Below are 16,395 nucleotides of genomic sequence, written 5' to 3'. Positions count from 1 at the left end.
GGCATTATACCACACACATACATATATATATATAGACATTTATATATATATATATATACTTGTTTACATACAGAAGCAACTAAACATATGCAATAATCGATGATTCCTAATAATTAATCCACATGAATTCGAATAAGAAGTCACATGGCTTTACAATCATATATAATATTACAAAGTAAATTTCAAAAACACCAAAACAACTAATGTTTAGGTTTGAGATTGTTGTCCCAAATGAAGACATAACATAGCAAATATATAATGTCTAAAGATCTCCTATGCATCAGCAACACCATTAATTACTGATCTCCAGATGATTGATCCTACAATTACAATAAAATTATTAGAAGATGGACCTAGGCATAAACATAATAATCTTTGCACTTGTATAATACCTGCGCATGTGAAGATGAGCCAGTATTGTTAATTCCAGGTATAGTAACTCCAGGATATTGATTTTGTAAAAAGGTTAGTAGAGCATTGTATTGCATACATTGGCATTCATGTTCAGCTCGTTCTTGTGCACGCTCTCTTTTCATTTGTTCCATTTCTTGTTCCATTTGTTGAATTCGCTCCACAAATTCACTTGATTAAGTGTTTGAGTTAGTAGAATTTCGGTTTCTCGAACCTCCATAATAGCTTTTCGGTGTTGGACCTAACCCAAGCCCTCTTACTCGTCCACATCGTTCTTTTCCAATAACTTGTGTCAAAATCTCAGTTTCAACCATTTGCATATCTTCATCTGTTGTTTGACATCCAGCGAACTTCTCATTTGCTTTCTCCTATATCAAGATACAATTTATAAAAGAAATTAAATACTTTAAAACAAATTGTAAAGTGATAAAAGAACAATAAAAACATAGGTATTACCATAATTTGTTCGGTCTCCATAATCATGTGAGAGCCATCCTTCTTAGTATGGGTTGCTCGAAAAAGTTCAAGGCGTCCTACTTTTCTTCCACTGCTAGTCTCCTACTAATTAAACACAAATTAGTTTGAATCAAAAACATAAAAAAGTTTATAGTTTCTTACCATTTCTTTTTCCTTTCTTGCGAAACTATTTGATCCAGAAGTATGCGTATGTTTTTGTTGCTTTCTACTAGCAATCCCAAGTTTTTCTGAATCCTACATAACTACATGTATATTAAATTAGAAATAACTAAGATATGATACTCTCAATGAAATGAGGAAAATGTTTATTCCAACCTCTCCTTTCCTTTAATACCAAAAATCAATCAATTGCTCCCATTGCCATCGAATAGTACCACTTGGATGTTTATCCTTGTTTGCCTGTAGTCCTTGTTCTCGTCTGAAATGTTTTGTTTTTAGATCATGCTTGTAATCTCTCCATTTCTTCCCCAAAGATTTGAGCACATACTCTCTTGAAATTTCAAGAGAAAATCGTAACTATATGAGAAAGTTTATATAAACAGTTTGGATTAGTAATACAACTTACTATTGACACTTCAATATTTATTAGGATAAAATTTGAACATTGCAGTTAAGTGAGAGTACCTCAATAAATTTCAACAATTCATCCTTTAATGTTTTTGGCACTTTATGCCAGCTCTCATATTGGAGTCCAATCTGTTGTCCGGATCGAGCAAGCATACCTAGAAATCCAGCCAATAATTGTGCTTCAGATCCAATTGGTTGTCCTAACTGATTGGCACTCACTAAAACCCTTTCTTGAGGAGGTAATGTCCATAACTCTTTTAGAGTAGTTCGACCCCTTTTCCGTTGTTGTCCTTGAGTATCAACTACAATAATATATATGGACATGCACATTAACATCAGCCACAAAATTATAACCATTGATAAACAGTTAAAACCGTTAGCTATCAAGCAAACAAAGAAATAAATTGTAATACTTACTTTCAAGTGGATATAATAAATGTTTTTCTAAAGGATTGTGACATATACCATGAACAAATGGGTACAAATAATGAAAGACTAGAATGAAAATAAGGGAGGAAAAAAGATCTCATATCTTTGACCAAATATATTATTATATGAAGTTTTGATGCCACATCTGGTTTATTTTATAATTCAATAGATAAGCAAGGACAAACTAAGGGCATCCATTAGATTTAGAAGGAAAATGGGGAATCATCATCTCAATTTTTTGTTTATTTTAGAGGCCCTAAATGAAACAATTTTCTGTTGATATGTTATTTATTAAAATTGTAAAGTAATTTAAAGAAGGAATGGCATGGCATAAGACAATTGCGACAAGGAGACATACAAGCAGAGACAAAACTCTAGCACTGATAACAAATAACAAACACTTTGTTATTGCATTCCGAAACCTGAATTCAAGTATTCCAAAACAACAAGCAAAAATGAGGGTTTATAATGCTCAGTCAGGTATCTGGAGTCCATGATGGTCGTAACAGAAGGCTTACTTTTTTACGATGACAGTACTGTTGCTGCAAATTGTGGTACCTCTTTGTCTATTATTTTGGGGTGGGAAAAGTTGGAGATGCATGATAAGAGAATGATCAAAAGTTCTAAATGGTGTAGGCTGGCTATGGAGGAACAATCATTGACTTTAGCCGCTCCTCGTTTGGCATTGAAATCCTTCACAAACCAGCACAAGGCAGTAACTCGTGTGGTTGTTGCATTGCTTAGATTGGATCAAGTGCTTGAATGGATGCCATCTATAATTAGTAGCTCCTGTATCTCTGGGATAATAAGCAACCTTTCTGCAAGTAACTTGAACAGAGAGATAGTTATGATGTTCCGAGCACTAATGTCAAGAAAATATTTAGCCGAAGGTCAAATTGCAAGTCTTCGTAACTTGCTTCAGGTTAAACTTCCATTCTCTTATTCAAATTCATTCCATGATCTTCACCGGGAGTTAACATTAACATGCATGCTAAATTTCTGAAACAATAAGTTATAGTTTCTCTGTCCAAGTTCTCAACTGCCATTGTTCTAGAACATAATTTTGCGTCAATGGCTTTGTTCAGTGTGATGTGTTAATTTTAACTTCTTTTCGCATTCTCTCGCTAAATTCTGGTGTTCTGCTTTGAAAAGCAATTTGTTCTTTAGACCATAAGTTGAACTGAGTAAACATGACCAATATTGACAATGGTCTGTCTAAAATTGCAGGTCACTAGAAAGCTTGTATATATGGATGGCTCTAAACAGAAATGTGAAGAGATACACGTTCAGAAGGTGACTTCCATTCCAAATGACATAGGTAAGGTGCGTAGTCCACTAATTCACCTCATGTTGTTTCATAAAACAGGCTTCATTGAAATTCAACCAAAGCACAAAAGGCTGTTGGAAGAAATCGAATTATTTTCTCTAGAGTCATCCAGACAGTGAATATATCTGCTACAATATACTAAATTTTTTATTTCATTATATTTTCTTAGAATACATTATTATATGCATGCAGGATGGATTAGATATTTTGAGATAAGTTTTAATATTTGATGAGATTTTTAAATCTTATCCCTGATTTTTTTTCCTTTGGGATTATCAGATAGCATTCCTTTGTTTTATATATTTATTTCTTTGAAAATTATATTCTCATACTTTTGGCTTGTCTTTTATACTTCAATTTTAACCTTATGATACAGGCCTAGCACCTAGAATTATTTTCACTTATAGATACCTACAGAATCTTTGTAGGACAAATGAATTACATAGACAATCAAAGGACTTTTCATTTTGCAGAAATATTGCAGTCCCTGGACAATACTCCAGTAATTCTTATCCTAAGAAAACACTTAGGAAATCAAAAAGATATAATGGGAAAAACGCTCGACCAAATCAATTGAGAAAATTTAGGTCAGATAAACCAAGCAATAGTGCCAGATTGCAAGTTAAGATTGCAGCCATGATTGGCAGCATCATACAGAAATTGATTTATTTAAAATTATTTGTTACTTCTGTAACACTAGAACACCTAAGCATACCAGGACTAGGTGCAGTAAATACTCAATAGTCTTATGCAGAAATTGGGTTAAAATAAAGAAAGTGGTAAATAAAAAACTCTTCAGACCTCTCCTACAGTCACTAAGGTAAATGAAAAACTGGAAAAACAAGTAGCTATTGAAATATCAGAAAGCATAAATTTCGAAATAAAACAAGAACTATGCATGCATAATATAGGAAGACTTACAGATTTTGAATTACATATTATCCCTATTTTACATGAGTTAGAAAAAGGTTCAAATCAGTGGTTCAAATCCCTTGAAACATTGGGAAAAGAACAGGGTGGCCTGCAAATTGGATATAATCAATCCAGATCTGACCATTAAAGTTCTTTGAAATGATCCCATAAGCAATAATGTGGATCATTAGAAATAAGATGTCAAAAATTTAGTAAAACAACAAAAAATAAAAGCTAACCAAGGTAACAAATGTATGCAAGTTAAGGATCCTGTTACAATCTTATTATAATTTCTGCCAAATAGTTTGATTTGGAGTCTACATGTGAAAAACCAATCAGTGGCGCGCCTAGAAATAATTATCAGAACAACAAGAAATATTTTTCAAGAGATCATGAGAAATATAAGCTGGTGCTCAACCAATTCAATCGAGTGTTTTTCACTGATGTCAGTACTTACTTTATTTGTGAAAACACATCAGGAATCACATGCATGGGAAATCGTTAGTTCTCAAGGTTTAACAACATCATTATTGTATACATATATTTTTATACCTATAAAATTTCTGGAAATGGTACTATACTATTGCTTACTTTTTAAGACATGTATAGGGTTTTTCTCTTGGTTGTTTAACCTTCTGCCCCAAAAAGGATAGATTTCAAATTAACTACATGGGCAGATCAAATTCATGGCCAGAAACACTAAATTTCTTCAAAACAAAAAACTAAAAAAAGAAGAGAAAAACAAGATTTTTTAAAGAAACATGAATGAATTATATTATGAGAAACAAAGAATTAAACAAAAGAAATGAATCAATGAAAGAAAGAAGATCACCTGGAGCTAGCAAACTCATAAAGCACAAGCTAATATGATATGTGCTGGAAGTAGCACATAAATGATGGCCATGTCTCACATAAATATGAAAATCTGTCCACACTTCACTGTCTAAATTACTCTTGATTCCCATATTAACTAATGCACAAGCTATTCTCAAGCAAAAGAAAAGGATGGGAAGGCAAAATATAGTTACATGTACAAGGATATACCAAAAATGTGCAAACATGTACAAGATGTTTGGAAACAGTAGAAAGATTAATTGGAAAAGACCAGGCTTTCATCGTCAAGAGGCATAGTGAACAAGTAAGAGGTAAGAGCAGGTTAATAAATCCCTGATAGATTTATGTGGTTTGCGTATTTTTAACTGAAGTTGAAGATCATGAAACTACTTGTATTTAAATCAACGCCTTCATTGATTGGGTGAACATTATCTAATCTTGTACATGTGTTGTTGGTTGCAACTTCATCATTAATGTTTGAATCATCTGAGGATGATGGAATCAAGCTATGTGGAGTAAGATCAGGTAGTGGAGTGGACCTAGATGAAGCAACATGGATTGTTGCATTATTATTGCAAGTGGTGGCTATTGTAGCACCGTCAGTATGACATCCACTGTCATTGTTTGCAGCGGGTGTAGATTGGACCATTTTGATACCCTTCAACTTTAATCTCCGCATGTGTTTTCCCTTGAATGCAAATTATAAAAATAAGTGTGCATAACAACAACAAGAAAGCAAAATTTTTTATTGTTTCAGGAAGTGAGACATAGTTTAAGTTGGCCCAAAATGAAAATGATGATGTTCATTAACTAATTTTAATTACAATATATTAGTAATTATTAGCACAAACACTTCAAATTTTGACAATGAACATCTCAAAACCAACAAAATTTTGACGAAAGCTTCTGAACAACACTTCAAATAAAATACAATATGACAAGGATGATGTTCTGTATAAAAAGACTCTAAACTTTTACAATTTAGCTACATGTTAGGAAAAAAAATACAATATGATAAGAGTAGTTCTAACATGAGTATTCCAAAAAACAATGACAGAATGCTAACCTTCTAATTAACGTATGCTTCCAAGTTGCAGAACGACACTGAAAGTAGAGAACCAATTGTATACTGCACTGGAAACACAAACGCATCTCAGAAAAACAGGAGAAGAAAATTAAGCATCATTGCACGTTGAAATAAAAATTAGATGACGCACATTTAAAGATGAGCAATTCCACACTTGAGTTCTGATAAATCTTGTTCAATGTCCCTCAATATCTGTTAAAATTAACATCCAACACAAAACAAAATGAAGTAAATAAGATGCTACAACTTATTTGAAACAATACAAACATAATAGTGACAGCGATCAATTTCAAACAATACAAATATAACAGTAACAAAGACTCAAAGTAAGCAACCCAAAATTATAAATTACAAATCGAATATACTATCAATAGAAGACTTACGGAATTACTAACTGTCAACAATCATAAATGTCATCATCAACATATTGACGGGCCCAATGAGAGGCATTACTTGCACTAAAAAGACTATAATCAGTGGATGGAAAACATTCGGTTATAGGTACAATATTTGTCTGTTCATCACCCATGTCATACACCTCCCTCGGTTGATTGCGTATCACAACCAACCAACTTGCTTCTTTTGGATCTTCAGAATAAAAAACTTGCTTTACTTGTGATGAAATCACATATGGCTCATATAGAATGTGTTATCCCGTGTGAATTGTGCGAGAAAAATTTACCATTGTAAACCCCAATTTATCTTTCTTCATTCCCCTACTACTATTCACGTCAGCCGAATCACATCGAAATAGCACAACCTTGAACTTGTTGAAATAATCCAACTCAATTATATCATTCAATATCCCATAATAGTCAACATTTCCTTCTAATGGATTAACATCCCGTGCACTTGCATAGCTCATTGTCGAAGAAGTAACAAGAACTCCAGAATTTTGTGTTTTCCTACATCTTTCATGAGATTTTTTATGAAATCAAAATCCATTAATGATGATTCCATTATATCTTTTTATAATCTTGTTTGGACCTTGTGCAAGAAATTTAACTTCTTCAACCACATCATTTCCATGAGAAACCTGTTAGAATTACATGTATCTAATTAAATATATATACATATATATACATAGAGGTACGTCAAGCTTAGTGATGTAAAACAAGCGCTTCTTGGGAGGCAACCCAAGTATCTACTGTTTTCTAGTGTCTACTTTAGTGCTTGCATGAATAAGAGCTTGAGTGTTGGTGTTTTGATTCTTATATGCCATTGCTATGCTTTTCTTGTGCACCGTTGGTGTTATCTTGTGCTTTCATGTGTTTTGGTGAAGTTTTGGTCGTTTGAGCTATTTCTCATGTTTTTCACTGGTAAAACTTGCATATTAGGGCAGGCTCCAAGTGTGTAAACATGTTTAGAAACTTTCTGCAGAGCCTGCAAGTTTTTCTAAGGCATCCAGTGAAGACACACGGGCGTGTGGAATTTCCGCATGCCCGTGGATTTGCAATGCGAGCTGATCCAGAGAAGGCACAGGGGCGTGCGGCTGCCCCTGTGAACGACCATGCGACTGTCACACGCCCGTGGGTAATTTCCGCACGGGCATGTGAATTCCTGCAGAGTTGGGCGGTTTATCCCGAGAGCACACAGGGGCGTGGACTTGCCACTGTGGGCGACCTTGTGAACCACACACAGGCGAGGGTAATTTTCGCACGCCCGTGCGAATCTCTGCAAAGGATCTATCCATCCCGAGAAGACACAGGGGCGTGCGTTTGCCCCTGTGAGTTGGGCTTGTGAATCTCCACGCCCGTGTGGAATTTTCGCACGGGCGTGGGTCTTAGAGAATTTTCTCGGTTGCATGGAGAGTCCACAGGGCATGAGTCTGCCCCTGTGGGTCGGGCACACGGGCGTGGGTAGATGTACAAAAATGCTAGAACCGGAGGTTTTCTTTAAAATCGTTTCGGGTTTCTTCATCTTTTGACCCTCAAACGTTTTGAGAACACATCCTTGCTCTCTCCTGACCTCTCACCGTCGTTTTAGAGGGTTGTTAATTGAGTTTTTCGGCAGATTTCTAGTCTTTCATTCTCATTTTGTCGGTAAGCCTCTCTTTCTCTTTTCTTTGCCAATCTTCATTTATTTTGCAGCACCAGCGTCATCTTCACCAGCAGCGGAAACAGATGTACTAGCTATTGACACCGACACTTGAGGCGTCTTTACCTTCTTTGTTCTTATTTTTTGCATTTTATTTTCTGCATTTTATTTTGGATTGGTATACTCGTAAAGGATTTTCCTTCCGAGTTTATTTTTCATTTTGTGGTCCGGAGTTGTATTCATTGCTCTATCTTTTGTATACTCGAGTTGTTTTTTTATTTTATTGAGCTTCATCGACCCCCTCGTGTATGGGTGCAGATGGTCTTGTCATCATGGGAATTGAGACTTTCTCATGGGCACGGCGAAGGTGCTTCGGCATTTGTCCGTGTGAGCTTCACAACCCGTCGGAACATTACGCCCAAGGACTTAGCTCCATCAAATGCAACACTAGGAGTCAGGGGAGTATTGTTTTGATTGCTTCTCCCACATATATTCTTCATTGATATACATTATGAGTGAGCTTGCATGTGTACATTGAGGACAATGTACAACTTAAGTGTGTGTGTGTGTGGGAGGGAGGGGGGAGTTTCATAGTGCACACATCGTTTCTATTGTTCTTAATTGATATATGCTCACAAAGCCAATGGCGGTTCACCCCAGTTGCATTGATTGTATTCTTGAGTTTAGGAGAATTTTTAACATTGAATGTTTTCATGCTCTAGTTCTTGCTTGAATTTCTAGGAATTTTTACCCAATTGACATTTGTTGCACTACTCACTCTTTAAACTCTTTTGGAAACTCATGTTCGATATTAAAGGGACTAGTTATAGTTGTGTTTTGTGTAAAAAAAAAAAAGAAGTCAATGTGGATCACAATGCACCAATTTTGGAGGAAATCTTGCTAAGGTTCAAACGCGAAGATATAAGTCGGGTGCGAGATGCTAGAGTGTGTGCCAACCTCCCCGTATTTGAGTTTGCACAACCATTTGGAGGGGCACAAGGGCAGTCACACTCAAGCATTCCGACTTATGCACATAGAACAAGATCTCCATCAACTTATCCGTCATTGAAGAAGCAAAGCGATCCATGGCATAAACGTGTGCTCGTTTATGTTACCTCGATGAAAAGTGGATTTGGGAGTATTTTTGGCATATCATAGTAGCAGTTACTGTTCACAGCCGGCCAAAAATGACAGTTTCAGAGAATCCACACGGGTGTGCGGAAATTACCCACGCCCGTGTGGAAATTCCCCACGGCGCGTGAAGCATCCACGCCCGTGTAGTCACCCGATTCCAGCCCTATTTAAAGCCGATTCAGCCCCGATGTTGGTATTCTTTCTCCATCTTTTCCCCAACTTGCGAGAGGGATTCGGCTAGGGTTTTGATGGGTATTGGCCAAGGTTTTGGAGATGTTCTACGGCTCCGACATCATCATTCCTTAGGAAGAAGGTTGGTAGGGCAGCTTCCGTCGAGGCATATCCTATACCAGACGAGGGAATCCTTGGACGACAAGTAGAGGACTTTCCACAAGACCATCGACACGACTATCGAGGGGTTTCTTTATTATTCTTTGCTTTTACATTCTATTTCATTGATTGTACTTAGCTCCATGGAGAGCTAAACCCCTAGTGGGTACTCGGGTATTGTGAACCTTAGGATGTGTTTATTTCATTGAACCTCTTTATTATGCTTTCAATAAATTGATGTTTATTGTGAGTTCCAACCTTGAATGCTTGATTGTATGAATATTCCCCTAGAGTGACACTAGGGTTGAGAGTTCTTGGTGGTAACCTTGTGAGTGAGTGACACACCACGAGCGTTAGACAAAGCTAGGTTGGAGAGGGTTGAGAGGGTGAGTCGAGAGGTACAAGAGCGTCCCCTTTCCCCTCCGGTGTGATAGATTCTACCTCCGTTCCTTGAGTTCTTTGCGGCTATTATAGAGTGAATGGTCTAAGGGATGAACTTCCGCTGGGGCTTAGTTGCGCGTGAATAGAGTGAAGCGTTGAGGTGATCTTAGTATCTAGGGCTTAATTGTGGTTAGGGACCTTCCACCTGGACCAAAGGGTTTGGTCTATAATTAGGAAGAGATTTATCACTTGGAATCCCTAGAGCTCATTGCAACCCTATGCGAGTGCGAGGTGTTGAGATTGTTCGATTTCTCCTCCGGGACATGTATAGAGTTAGGCATAGTTGACCTTAGATTTGGGACTATGTAATTAAGAATTTCCACGACACACCATTGCATTGATTAGGAAGCATAATAGAGGGTTCTTGCACTTGAAACAATTATCCTAGGCGGAGCATTATCCGGGTACCCCATCTTTATCGATTGCCTTACCCCCCTTCTTTACTTTTGCTCCATTTCTTGTTGCTTTTATTGTTGAAAATTGAATCATTATCACACTCATTATCATTGATCTTTCACATAGCTAAGAATCGAATTAAGTATTTTTATTCTCTCCTCCCTGTGGATTCGATACCCGCTCACCCGGGATTATTACTTCGACAAACCCGTGCACTTGCGGGATATACGCAACGGGACCTTGTCAGTAACGTAAACGGGCACACGTTCACGTCATGGATCGCTTTCCTTCTTCAATGATGGATAAGTTGATGGAGATCTTATTCTATGTGCATAAGTCAGAATGCTTGAGTATGACTGCCCTTGTGCCCCTCCAAATGGTTGTACTAACTCCAATACAAGGAGGTTGGCACACACTCTAGCATCTCACACCCGACCTATGTCTTCGCTTTTGAACCTTAGCAAGATTTCCTCCAAAATTGGTGCATTATGATCCACATTGGCTTCTTTCCTTCATAATCGGCCTCACAACCCTACCTGCATAAAAGTAACATAAAAACACACATATTAGTGTAAAAACCTGAGAAAGGTAATGCTTAACATAAGGAAAGAATGCTTCGCATTCATATCGCACAAGCACATATCAAGGATCTCCATGACTCATTAAGAATCAGTTAGGAGACATAATAGTTGGTCTTGCACTTGAAGCAATAGTCCTAGGGGGAGCAATGTTCGAGTGCCCCACTTTCTATTGATTGCCTTTCCTCTTATTTTATCGTGCCTCTCTTTCATATTTGTTTTAGTTCTTTCCACATTGATTTTATCCACACTATTATTGTATCATCTTTACTTAGTTAAGTAACAATCGTTGTGTTTCTATTCACTATTCTCTGTGGATACGATAACCCACTCACCTGCAATTTATTATTTTGACAAACCCGTGACTTGCGGGTCACACGCAAGGGCTATTGTCATGTTTTTGGAGCCGTTGCCGGGGAATATGAATTTTGGAAACACTTTGCACTTTGCTATTTAGCTATTTATCATTCATTCTATTTCACACTTTCTTACTCTATCATTGTTCTATTTGTTTTTCTTTCTTTGGTTACAACTCCAGGTTTGGACTGAGGGAACCCTTCAACATTTTTTGAAAGAGATCATAAACTTGAAAGAACACTTTGTAGAAGGGGTAAAGAACCTGTGCAAGAACCATTAGATCCAGCTGAGGTACAAATTAAAGAGTCAAATAATATGGTAGAACAGAATAAGCAGTAGAGGACACTCTCATATTATGCCAAACCCTCAGTTTTGGGTACACAGTCTAGTATTACATGGCTACCTATTACGGCTTAGAATTTTGAGCTAAAGCCAGCATTCATCCACATGTTATAGCAGTCTGCACAGTTTAATGGTTTGGCCGATCAGGATCCAAACTGTCACAAAGAGAATTTCTTAGAAGTGTGCGACATGCTTAAGACCAATGGTGTTATGTATGATGCCATCAAGTTGAGAGCCTTCCCATTTTCCTTAAAGGGGAGAGCGAAGCAATGGTTACATTCATTACCTAAAGCATCAATCACCACATGGGAGGAGATGGTAGAAACTTTTCTTACCCGATATTTCCCTCCCAGAAAATTTGCAAAGCTTAGGAATGAAATATCCTCCTTCATGCAAATGGAATTAGAGTCTCTATTTGTGACATGGGAGAGGTTCAAGGAGCTTCTACGGAAATGTCCTCAATATGGGTTTCCCGAGTGGATGATTATTCAGACTTTTTACAGTGGGTTGAACCCTAGCACAAGGCAGTTACTTAATGCAGCAACAAGAGGCACATTAGGTAGCAAGACCCCAAGAGAAGCATGATATTTGATTGAAGAAATAGGTTTGAATGGCTACCAATGGAATGCTAAAAGAAGAAGAAAGTGGCCAGTCTCCATGAGATTGATGCGGTTACATCGTTGGCGGCTGACAAGATCCCCTTGCGTATATCCCGCAAGTGCACGGGTTTGTCGAAGTAATAATCCCGGGTGAGCGGGTATCGAATCCACAGGGAGCAGGGAGTAAAGACACTTAATTCGATTCTTAGCTATGTGGAATATCAACAATGATAAGTGTGACAATGATTCAATTCTCAACAATTAAAAGCAACAAGTAAGAGAGCAAAAGTAAGGAGGAGGTAAGGCAATCGATAAAGATGGGGTACTCGGATGATGCTTCACCTAGGATAATCGCTTCAAGTGCAAGAACTCACTATTATGCTTCCTAATCAATGCAATGGTGAGTCGTGGAAATCCTTACATACATAGTCCAAAATCTAAGGTCAACTATGCCTAACTCTATTCATTTCCGGGAGAAGAGATTAAATAACCTCTCAACCTCGCACTCGAATAAAGTTGCAATGAGCTCTAGGGATTCTAGGTGATAAATCTCTTCCTAATTATAGAACTAACCCTTTGGTCCAGGCTGAAGGTCCCTAACCACAATTAAGCCCTAGATACTAAGATCCCCTCAACGCTTCACTCCGTTGCACACGCAACTAAGCCCCAGCGGAGATTCATCCCTTAGACCATTCACTCTATTATGGCCGCAAAGAACTCGAGGAACGGAGGTAGAATCTATCACGTTGGAGGGGAAAGGGGACGCTCCTGTACCTCTCGACTCACCCACTCAACCCTCTCCAACCTAGCTTTGTCTAACGCCCGTGGTGTGTCACTCACTCACAAGGTTACCAACAAGAACTCTCAACCCTAGTATCACTCTAGGGGAAATGTTCATACAATCAAGCATTCAAGGTTGGAACTCACAATAAACATCAATTTATTGAAAACATAATAAAGAAGTTTAAAGAAACGAATACATCCTAGGGTTCAAAATCACCCAAGTACCCACTAGGGGTTTAGATCTCCATGGAGCTAAGTACAATCAAAGAAATCGAATGTAAAAGCAATGAATCCATAAAGAAACCACCTCGATGGTCGTGTCGATGGTCTTGTGGAGAGTCCTCTACTCGTCACAAGGGATCCTTTGTCCGACCTAGGATACACCTCGCCGGATCGATGCCGACGAAAGCTCTCCCAATAACCTTCTTCCAAACGACGCGCGATGTCAGAGCTGTAGAACCTCTCCAAAACCCTAGCCAATACCCCTTAAAACCCTAGCCGAAGCCCTCTCTCAAGTTGGGGAAAAAATGGAGAAAAGAATACCAAAATCGGGGCTGAATCGGCGTTAAATAGGGCTGGAATCGGGCGACTACACGGGCGTGGACGGTACATGCACCCGTGCGGAATTTCCACACCGGCGTGGGTAATTTCCACACGCCCGTGTGGATTCCCTGAAATTGGTATTTTTGGCCGGCTGTGAACAGTAACTGATACAGTATATGTAACAGTGATTTGCTACAATAACCTGCTACAGTAATATGCCAAAAATACTCCCGAATCCACTTTTTATCGAGGTAACATAAACGGGCACACGTTTATGCCGTGGATCGCTTTGCTTCTTCAATGATGGATAAGTTGATGGAGATCTTGTTCTATGTGCATAAGTCGGAATGCTTGAGTGTGACTGCCCTTGTGCCCCTCCAAATGGTTGTGCAAACTCAAATACAGGGAGGTTGGCACACACTCTAGCATCTCACACCTGACTTATATCTTCGCGTTTGAACTTTAGCAAGATTTCCTCCAAAATCGGTGCATTGTGATCCACATTGGCTTCTTTCCTTCATAATTGGTTTCACAACCCTACCTGCACGAAAGTAACATAAAAACACATATATTAGTGTAAAAGCCAAAGGAAAGTAATGCTCAACATAAGGAAATAATGCTTCGCATTCATATCGCACAAGCACTTATCAGCGGCCCAAGTGGAGTCATTGAGCAAGAATTTAGACACTCTAACTTCTCCTAGATTGGTAGCCGTGATGAATTGTAACACATGTGGAGGAGGCCATGCTCCATCTGATTGCCCGATAGCTATTGGTGGTACATCCTCCGTGGAACATGTTGATTTTGTATGTAATACGATGAGGGGCCAATGAAATCCCTATAGCAATACCTGTAATCTGGGTTGAAAGAGCCATCCGAACTTTTCTTAGAATAATCAAGGGCAACAAAAGGCCAACGAACCACCGGGGTTCTGACAACAACAACAAGCCCCGAAAAAGGAGAACCGAGTTTCAAGCTTGGAGACCCAAATAACAGACTTAGAGAAAGCTTTGAGATGATTCGTCCAATCATCAGATACAAGGTCCCAAACGGTCGAAGCTACACTTCTCAACCACACCGCGTCATTGCATAATCTAGAAAATCAAGTGGGGCAAATTGCAAAGTTATTGTCGGAGAGCCCACAAGGAAGCTTGCCTACTAACACCAAAACCAATCCTAGAGAACATGTGAAGGCGATCACTTTGAGAAGTGGTCGTGAGGTTGAAGGTAGGCTTCCAAGTGAGAAGACCAATGTTTAAGCACCCGAGGTTATGGAGGCTGAGGAGAGAGTAAACAAAGAGAAAGAGGTGGGACCCCCACATTACAAGCCAATAATCCCTTATCCTTTAATGTTGAAGAACGATCAAAATGATTAGCAATACAAAAAGTTCTTGCATCTATTCAAGCAATTGCACATCAACATTTCTTTTGTGGAGGCGTTGTCCCAAATGCCTCGACATGCAAAATTTTCAAAGGATCTTTTGACCAATAAGAGGAAGTTAGAGGAAAGTGCATTGGTGATCTTAGATGCCTCTTATTTGACGGTGTTGCAAAAGAATATGCCGAACAAGAAGAAAGACCCCGGAAGCTTTGTTATTCCGTGCAACATTGGTAACATGAGTGAACAGAAGGCATTAGCAGATTCAGGGGCTAGTATCAACGTCATGCCATACTCTTTCTTTTAGAAGCTAGGGTTGGGAGAGCCTAGGCCTACTCAGATGACACTATAATTGGCGAACCGAACAGTAAGATATCTGAGGGGCATCATTGAAGATGTGCTTGTGATGGTTGACAAGTACATATTTCCTGTAGACTTCATAGTGTTGGATGTAGATAAGGATGTAAATGTTCCTTTGATACTTGGGAGGCCATTCTTGCGCTTTTCCAAGGCACTTATTGACATGGACGGCGGGGAGTTGACACGGAGGGTTGGAGACGACAAGCTTACATACTGCCTCGCTGAAGCCATGCGACATTCTCTTGACTTTGATGATACTCTTTATTTTCTTAACACTACCGATGAACTAATTGATGAATATGTGCAGGAAATGTTGAATCCGGACCCATACATGGGGTTGTAAGACCAAGAAGTGGAAAATGAAGAAGTCTTAATGCTTGGTCTAGAGGAAAAGACACCATCTACCCTGGGGATCATGAAGAAAGGGCTTCGAAAGATAAAGCGTGCAAGGAGACGTCACAAGAAACGCCCAAGCTAATGGGGATGAGCAAGAATGGAGTAAGGGTCATGTATCCTTGTGTAGTAACAAATCTGATAACTCCCCATCTACATTCAAAAGCTTATGTTCATCTTGCTTTCAGGTCATGGGTAAGAGGGAAACCTTCATCTATGAGCCCCCGTGAGATAAGAAGAGGTACGTCATGCTTAGTGACGTTAAACAAGCGCTTCTTGGGAGGCAACCCAAGTCTTTACTGTTTTTGTAAGTTTTAGTTAGTACTTGCATGAATAAGGCTTTAAGTGTTAATGTCTTGATTTTTACATGCAAATTGCTGTGTTTTTCATCTGGATCAATGATGTCTTCGTGTGTTTAAATGTGTTTTGGCGGAGTTCTTCATTTTTTGAGCGTGTTTTCCATGTTTTCTTTGGTCAGTCTTGCATTGTAGAGGCACGCTCTGCATATATATACATGTTCAGGATTTTTTGCAGAGTCTGCAGATTTTTCTAAGTCACGCGGCCATGTAGAAATTCCACACGAGCGCGTGTTTTTGTTCAGAGCTCAACCTGAGAGGACAGAGCGGCGTGTGTCTGGCCTTGTGAATGACCTTGTGACGGTCACATACCCATGTGGAATT

The 16,395-nt window shown here is 38.7% G+C and overlaps 1 protein-coding gene and 1 non-coding gene across 2 annotated transcripts; both read right to left on the bottom strand.

Annotated features, from left to right (window-relative positions):
• Nucleotides 1-587: 587 nt before the first annotated feature.
• Nucleotides 588-1,812, bottom strand: LOC120267345. The gene is made up of 5 exons (XM_039274998.1): nt 1,513-1,812; nt 1,288-1,404; nt 1,030-1,122; nt 868-969; nt 588-779 (listed from the first exon to the last, which is right to left on the bottom strand). Exons 1-5 carry the CDS (start codon nt 1,810-1,812, stop codon nt 588-590), a joined length of 804 nt encoding a protein of 267 aa, XP_039130932.1.
• A 10,210-nt stretch (nt 1,813-12,022) lies between these two features.
• LOC120268057 lies at nt 12,023-12,129 on the bottom strand. Its single transcript, XR_005538727.1, has one exon. It is a non-coding gene; the product is annotated as a small nucleolar RNA R71 (small nucleolar RNA).
• Between the last annotated feature and the right edge of the window lie 4,266 nt (nt 12,130-16,395).

This window comes from Dioscorea cayenensis, chromosome 8 (genome assembly GCF_009730915.1).
Source record: "Dioscorea cayenensis subsp. rotundata cultivar TDr96_F1 chromosome 8, TDr96_F1_v2_PseudoChromosome.rev07_lg8_w22 25.fasta, whole genome shotgun sequence".
Taxonomy (NCBI): domain Eukaryota; kingdom Viridiplantae; phylum Streptophyta; class Magnoliopsida; order Dioscoreales; family Dioscoreaceae; genus Dioscorea; species Dioscorea cayenensis.
Note: the sequence above shows the minus strand (reverse complement) of the source record. Positions and strands in the feature narration are given on the sequence as shown.